The sequence below is a fragment of the Lactuca sativa genome, chromosome 2 (assembly GCF_002870075.4).
Source record: "Lactuca sativa cultivar Salinas chromosome 2, Lsat_Salinas_v11, whole genome shotgun sequence".
Classification (NCBI taxonomy): Eukaryota; Viridiplantae; Streptophyta; class Magnoliopsida; order Asterales; family Asteraceae; genus Lactuca; species Lactuca sativa.
Window position 1 is genome coordinate 152,403,949 of NC_056624.2, and position 8,433 is coordinate 152,412,381.

General features: G+C 31.3%; 1 protein-coding gene across 1 annotated transcript; it reads right to left on the reverse strand.

The window, feature by feature from the left end:
- Positions 1-5,731: 5,731 nt before the first annotated feature.
- On the reverse strand, positions 5,732-8,220 carry LOC111918880 (uncharacterized). The gene is made up of 9 exons (XM_023914499.3): positions 7,976-8,220; positions 7,762-7,831; positions 7,499-7,627; positions 7,331-7,391; positions 7,163-7,250; positions 6,968-7,052; positions 6,588-6,644; positions 6,289-6,437; positions 5,732-6,141 (listed from the first exon to the last, which is right to left on the reverse strand). The coding sequence occupies exons 1-9, from the start codon at positions 8,086-8,088 to the stop codon at positions 5,811-5,813; spliced, it is 1,083 nt and encodes a 360-aa protein (XP_023770267.1). The 5' UTR covers positions 8,089-8,220; the 3' UTR covers positions 5,732-5,810.
- Positions 8,221-8,433: the final 213 nt, after the last annotated feature.

Below are 8,433 nucleotides of genomic sequence, written 5' to 3' on the forward strand. Positions count from 1 at the left end.
ACATAGTTATTTGTACAGCTTTTACTTACGATGTTTAATCAAAGTTTCGTTTTAAACTTGTTTATGAAAGGTTTTCAAAGGAATTTTAAAGATTTTCAAACTTATTTTACAAAGGAATACAAAGTCGTGATTTTCTTAATATATATAAAAAGGTTTTTCCAAAGTTTTCGTCTATGTTTTTATACTTCTACTTGGTTAAAATACCACTGCGTTATTTCTGTTTAGTCAATACCTCCACTTCGTGATACACTTATACTTGAGAACGTCTCCACTTCGTGATACACTTATACTTGAGAACGCCTCCACTTCGTGATACACTTATAACGTCTCCACTTCGTGATACACTTATACTTGAGAATGCCCCCACTTCATTATACACTTATACCTGATAACACTTCCACATAGTTAGATGTATGTCTGTGCTTGTATAGATGCATATAAATAATGTTTGAAGGACTTAGGAAGGCTTGTTCGCCCTATTTCCTTTTCTTCGTTGAGATGTGGTCTGGTGGGATCGGATGTCCGTCCGAAGGTCGCTTGATCATTAATTATATATTATGTATGCAAGCATAGTCATATGTGTTTACATTAGTCAGTTCAGTTATGAGTCTCTACCTCTAGTTCAACACTTACATATGAAACCCACTACCCACTAATTGGGATGCATATTCGGGACACGGCCTTCTCCGTCGTCTAGTTGGTAACCAGAGTCTCCTGTAGGGAGAGCGGACATTGTGTGTATAGATCTATACGGGATTGACACCCTCGCACCCTGACTGCTAGCTACAGTCCATGGCCCACCAAGCCAAGGGTTGACAAATGTCATATTTTATAGATGCTTGTAGGGCGTCAGGTACTCTCGTGTCGGTTATTATGGTTACGAGTATCCCAGGTTACCTTATAATTCATGGCCTTAAGGTAATGGTAATTCACCAGAAATTTACACCATATGCTGGAAACCCACTCTCGGAGTCACACTGTTTTAGACCTTGCTAGACGTATCATTCATTTGGTACTGTCTGGGGTCTGTATTCACTGTATCCACTGTATTCACTATATTGACTGTATTCACTGTATTCATTGTATTCACTGTATTTACTATTTTAGACCTCGCTAGACGTATCATTCAGTTGATACTGTCTGGGGTCTGTGTTCACTGTTTTAGAACTTACTAGATGTACCTTTCATTTGGTGCCGTCTGGGGTCTGTGTCTCTTTCTGTTAGACTGAGCCAGGCGTGTCGTTCATTCGATACTCTCCTGGAGTCTATGATTCCTTTGCCTTAGTCAGCAGTCCTCACTGCTGAGGCATATGTTATTTCCCTGAATTCTCCTGCTTTCTTAATAATCAAACTCTATATTTTGATAACGATAGTGATTAAGGGAAAAACTACTTTTTACCACATAACTCCGTCCATTCTTGGTAGAGGACTGCTTTTATTAAAAGAAAATATAGGATTTTTTGGGAAAGACACTAATGTAATAGATACACTGAAACTACCACTTTATTTAAAGTTATTTGAATAAAATGCCACTAAATGCTTTTGAACTCACCAGCATTTGTAAAAATGCTGATACTCACTTTTCAAATAACTTGTATTCTCAGGTCAGCTTTAGACAGGTACATTCTCGGAGTTGTTGATGAAGATAGCTTAGTACCAAGCTGTACTTATATTATTACATGTATTACCTTTATGTACTGTTGTGTAAACCATGTAAAACTATTACTATTAATGCAATGTTTTGTTGTACTTTGATTACTATAATGCATGTGTTGTGATACTTGACATGACGTCATCCACCCCAGAACGTTTCCGTCGTTCCGGTTTTGGGGTGTGACATATCTATAATTATAATTCTTTTTTTTATGGAAACTAACTAAATCTGTTATTAATGTCAGCAATAACATTCTTTCAGAATGAATTCGCATCTAGGTTTTTATATATGAGTTCGTATTTTGTTTTAGGACTCATTCACTTAAAATACAATAAAGTTGCATGGAATATGAAGAACAAGAATGCTTTTTACTAGAATACACTCTCATTCTGCTGGAATACACTCTCATTCTTCTATATATTAATTCATTTTGAAATAATATATTATTGTTGACATTAATGACGAATTTCATTGGTTTCCATAAAAATGAGTTATAATATGGATAACATACATATAATTAATACTAAATTCCTATTGGTGCATTCTAGCACAAAATAGATGTGACAAACATTTGAAAATATTCTAATTTTGTGAGACCGTGAGACCATTTTTTTCTAGTAAAATATTCTAATATTCTGTTATTCAAAAAAATATAATATTTGTAATATTATGATATTTTAAAACAGTATTTTTAACAAATTTTATATTGAAATATTCTAAAAGCATATAATGTTAGAAAATTATACATATTATATTTTTACGATGACTAGAATATTAGAATATTTCACTAGAAAAACTTGGTCTCACGGTCTCAAAAAATTATGCTCGTCTCAAACAAACTTATATATATATATATATATATATATATATATATATATATATATATATATATATATATATATATATATATATAGGAGTAGGATCAAATGAGAACACCTAAAAGGTTGAGAACGCGAGAACAGATCTGAACCATTTAAATACTTAGATCTAAGGTTATTATTAAATGGACTATTTATGAAAAATTCTAAAACTAATGGTATTAAAATGTAACTTTAAAATGATCAGAAGGGCATAATAGGAATTGCAACTTTATCTATTTCCTATAATCTCTCACCCTCTCACATATTTCCTCTCATCTTTCTCCTATTCCACCGTCTCTCTCGTCACTCTCTCTCTCTCTCTAGGGTTTTATAACAAATCCGCCTCCATCATAAAACTCACGCCATCATGATCTGGGCATCACCTAGTATTACACCATCACAGACCCAAAAATCACAGACCCAAAAATCGAATCTATACAACTCTTCTTTCTCTTCGATCGACACCACGCACAAGAAAAAATCACAGGTAATGGTATCAATTATAAAACTCGAAATTGGACCTCATCCGGCTGTGAGGTGCGAAGGAAGGAGGTAGTACCCTCGACGTTTGGTCAGACCGAAGAAGAGAGAGGGAGAGACGGAAACAAGTGGATGAGGCAATCAACTTCCTGCGAGTCCCTTTTTGGGTCTATTCTTCGTCGCCGGTAGTAGCGAGCTAGAGAAAAATCAAGCAGCAACAGTCGCAACGAAGAGGGGGGCTGTTTGGCTTGCTATTGTTCGATTCTCATTTGGAGACTAACAAGGATTGCCTTGTATTAGATAAAGTTAATGATAATGTTTATCATGTGTGAATAGCAGTGTATTCATTTATTCATTTGTGAATAGCAGTGCATTCATGTGTGAATAACAGTGAATGAATAGCAGTGCATTCATGTGTGAATAGTAGTGTATTCATTTGTGAATAACAGTGAATGAATGTATTTATTTATGATTAGAGGTACTCTTTTTATGAAGAAATGATAATTTTTACACTCTTTTTATTTTCAATTGATGTATATTTATTTATGATTAGAGGTAAATTGATGTATATTTATTTGTGATTGGAGTAGTATCAGGTTTTTTGAAAAAAAAAATCATTTGTGAATACAAATGTACTAATTTGGTGTTCGATTTCTATTCATCTTTTTAACACACACAAAAAAAAAAAAAAAAAAAAAAAAAAAAAAACGTGAAATAGGAGAAAAAATTGTTTTTTGTAAGAATTTTTTTCAGTTTTAAAATAAATTTTGGTAAAAATGATTTTTATATTCCATTAATAAAAAAATAAAAAATTAAATATTTATTTCTTTTTTGGTAACTGATCCTAAATTAAGGGAATTTGATTGAATTTTAGTTTATTTTAATTTAATTAAAATATACAATTAGTAGTATGCCCTTATATATTGATTGGTCCAGAATTGTTCTCGCGTTCTCAACCTTTTAGGTGTTCTCATTTGATCATCTCCCTATATATATATATATATATATATATATATATATATATATATATATATATATATATATATATATATATATATATATATATATATATATATATATATATATATATATATATATATATATATATATATATATATATATATATATATATAGGAATGAGTTCTATGGAAAACAAATAACTAGGGCAACATCTACCGGAACCAATAATCAAATGACACGTGTCCATTTCTTTCTTCACAAGTAATGTATTGTGGAAGTTATTGTGGAAGTGATGTGTTGTCATGTTTTCATTGGTTCAAATATGTTGTCCTAATTATTCATTTTCCATATAACTCTTCCCTATATATATATATATATATATATATATATATATATATATATATATATATATATATATATATATATATATATATATATATATATATATATATATATATATATATAAACAAGATCATGTGAGAGCTCTTTTTTAGGTGAGGAATCCTTAAAAAAATTGAAAAAAATATATATAAAAAATACAAATCATAAAATCGAGAATTGTAGTATATTGGAGAGAAAAAAATTATAAAATTTTTTTTGGATCATTAGAATTGAATCATGGATCATTTCATAGATCATTTTTATGATCCATGATTCAATTTTAATGATCCAAGAAAACATTTTCCAATATTTTTTCTCTCAAATACAATACTATATTTGATTTTATAATTTTTATTTTTTTCAATTTTTTTAAGGTGTTCTTATTGGAATCGGACCCATATATATATATATATATATATATATATATATATATATATATATATATATATATATATATATATATATATATATATATAGTATTTATTCATATATTTATTTAAATATATTAATAATAAAGAATTTAAAAAATAATATACTTATTTACATTTTTAATAATAATAATAATAATAATAATAATAATAATAATAATAATAATAATAATAAATTTTTGGAAGAAAACTCAATATGTTAGACAGTTTACAAAGTAGTATCAAATTAATTTATTATCGCTTCTAGGCATTTTTTGTTAAAAAAATTAATTTGAGACAAAAAAAAACATAAAAGAAACCAAAATTTTTACACTTTATTGAAAATTTCCAAAAATTACATATTCGAGCATTTGTAGGTTGCAATGGTCTCAATAAACTTTTATCAAAAAACAAGTTACTCTTTTAACACAAATTAAAACCAGGTGGTAAAAGCGAAAAATATGATAATATAAATCTTTTATCCTATTAACCCTTGCCAAAAATAAAAATTAACATAAAACAACTTGTTTTTCCTATGTCTAACCACCGATCAACATAATAATTATGGTTGTCAAAATCGCAATTCTAATCGTAAGATCCTAGGCATGAAAAACAAGCCGGATCGTAAATAGATTGTATTTGAGGCAGGATTTTAAGATCACAGAATCAAGATCAGATCCTACCTTCCATGTTTTTTTTTTTTTTTTCTTTTTGCAAATGAAATTTTATTTTACCATTTTATGTCTTTTATCTTTTACCAATTTACCGTTTATCATTTTATGTTGTGACTTATAACTAATATTTGAAAACTTTTATAACTTTTGAATGAAAAATCGAATGTTTGAAATATTTTTCATGTTTTAAAATTAATAATTCAAATTATGATTTATTTTGTGGGATCTTCGGATCTCAATCCTGATCTTGCAAACCCGAAAACAATCATACGCAGGATCCCGATCTTAACAACCTTGATACTAACCTTATCCAAATACATGCAAATCACCTTAACAATTAACATAAATATTAAAAACGGTTTTGAAACATTAATATCCTTTTCAATAAATTGATCTAATGAAATGAGTAACAAATCTCAAGTAATCTTACAGATGATCTTTGGTAAGATCGCATGTAAGGAAGAAAATCATACATCTTCACATTTTCAGTGATATCCACAACTCTAAGATTTGCCTCTTTTGCCACCTTAAGAAAATAATTAAAAGTATCAATATTCCGCACCACAGATGCAATATATGCAACAGGTTGTCCTCTTGATGCAACAAAAAACTCTTTGTCTCTGTCTCCATGAATGAAGTTTGACTTTTTTGTGGTCAACAGAGCGGAAATCACACGAACTAAATGCGGAATGCATTGCGGATCATATATCACATCTGCCCCCAACCTACACATGCATAAATAGGAGAAAACAAGGGAAAGTGATAAATATGCTCATGAAGATAAGAAGGGCATTTTCGTCTTTTGCACATACTTTTTGAGTTAGTACACAGTGAAACAAACAGGGCTACAAATACATATTTGAAGTGCTTACACTATATCTGGCTTAAGATTTTGAAGGTCATTCTCAAGTGCAGATTCCCATGGTAGATGTAAGCATTCGACATGAGCATTCATCTGATTTAGGTCTAAGTTGACTTTTAAATTGGCTAAAGTTGACAGGTCACCATCACTTAAAACCACCTGCATTAGCAATATGATATGTTTCAGGGGTCGCTTTGTAATTTTTGAAACTTCCCAAATTTTAAACTTCTTTAAAGATGGGACATAAACATAAATAAACAAAGTTCAGGGGCTAAATTGTAAATTTTGACAAAGGGAGTAGAAACTTGCCTTGGAGGGCTTCACCTGTGCCAGACATATGCCAACCAAACCAACACCTGATCCAAGCTGCTCTCATAGATGAAAAAATATGTTAAAATGTTTAAGAGTCAATTACATTTTTGGTCCCTGAGTATAGCTGACTTTTGCAATTTTGGTCCCAAATAAAACAACTACTTTTGGTCCCTAAGTATTGCTGATTTTTGCAAATTTAATTCTCAAGATAGTCATTTTACATGAAATACAGACTAAAAACATTACAAAAACCTCAAATAAAGACCAAAATGGCAAGAGGAAAAATTTTGGGACCAAAATTGAAAAAATTAGCTATACTCGGGGACCAAAAATGTAACTTTCTAGCGATAGGAATTGTATCCAAACATATATCATACCTCAAAACATGACTTCATTGAGAATAATTCTGGACAAGAAAGAATAAACTCTGATAAGAACAGGCTCGAGGGCCATAAGGAACACCTGAAATAAATATTTTAATTGTTACAAATGCACATTGTAATATACATGATGCATATAAAATCCAAAAACCCACAAAAAGTTATAACACTACTAGTAGGAAAAATACCTACCCAGTATCTCCTTCAAGCATGTTAAGTGAACAATTAAGTGGTACTATTACTTTCTTTGGATTTTGGCAAATCCGAGCTTCAACATGATCTTCATAAGAAACAGAAAATTACAAATGAAAATGACAATTATGAAATGATGTATGTATCTCATTGTTGAATTACACTTACCAGAAGGGTAAAGAAATGAGATTTTCCTAACAATCCTTGAGTCTCCCTTGAAATTATCACCCTTTTAGATAGAACATAACATATATTAATGAACCTTAAAACCTTTATCTTTATTGTTCTTCTTCTGCAACATAAGTAAGATGAAAAGAAATGATAGCATGTGTGTACCTTTAATGAAGCCATGTAAAATGCTAATTCTTCATAAAGTTCATCAACAACAACAGCACCGTCAGACTCAATTTCAAGAATAAGCTTTTTAAGGAAAGACCTTATGTAAGGTGCATGAGCTTTTTTATCCTGCAATGGGGACATTAAAACAAAATCAAGCTTCTTCTGTGGTGGTACTTATAAAACCCTAAACCCTATGTTGAATCAAATACTGAAAATCAGAAAATTGCTAATGAAAAACATTATTACGAAAAGGTACTCACTACTCTGCTAATACAATGTTCCCAAACGAAGTTCTGAACGCTCTCCGTAATTGCACCACCACCACAGTCCCTAGGGTTTCATTTGTTTCACAAAAATCATATCGAACTGAACGATGTTAGAATAAAGAAACGAACAGTGGTGTATTAGGTTCTTTCAAGCAGAGTGAATCAGAAGAAGGTGATGTTCAGTTAGCCGGCGGGGTTAACGGCTTACCTGGAAATGGATATTATGGAATCCGATGGTTCCATGGAGAGAAATGCAGAAAGTAGGTAGAGCCATGGAGGAAGGATGGCTTCAGCATCACCACTGCTATCTTCCTGAACCATTGTCAGCTTGCTTTCATCTGCTTCAAAACTCAAAGCCTCGAGCTCAGTTTATTGGAGCAATCGAGAGTAGAGCCGGCAAAGGGCGTAGGGCCGTATGGGTGTCAAAAACCTCATAGACCGGTTCCCGGTTCTGGGCCGGCTTTTACCGCCGTTTAGTTTAGGCGAGCCCCACACTATTTTAGTATTTGATTTGATGTGTTCAGCGGGGAGCAAAAACCAAACCGCAAATCAAAAAAACCGAAAAAATCGAAACCAAAATGAAAACCGACGGTGCGGTTTTTAGCTTTGCAAAATCTGGAAATGTTCGGTGCGGTGCGGTTTCTAGTCTTGTAAAAACCGCAAAAA

Excerpts from the sequence above, each read along its gene's own strand:
- LOC111918880 (XM_023914499.3), bottom strand. The coding sequence starts at position 8,088 with ATGGTTCAGGAAGATAGCAGTGGTGATGCTGAAGCCATCCTTCCTCCA. Across the intron at positions 7,053-7,162 it reads ATGCTTGAAGGAGATACTGG|GTGTTCCTTATGGCCCTCGA; the intron begins GTAGGTATTTTT and ends TATTTATTTCAG. Across the intron at positions 6,142-6,288 it reads AATCTTAAGCCAGATATAGT|GTTGGGGGCAGATGTGATAT; the intron begins GTAAGCACTTCA and ends ATGCATGTGTAG.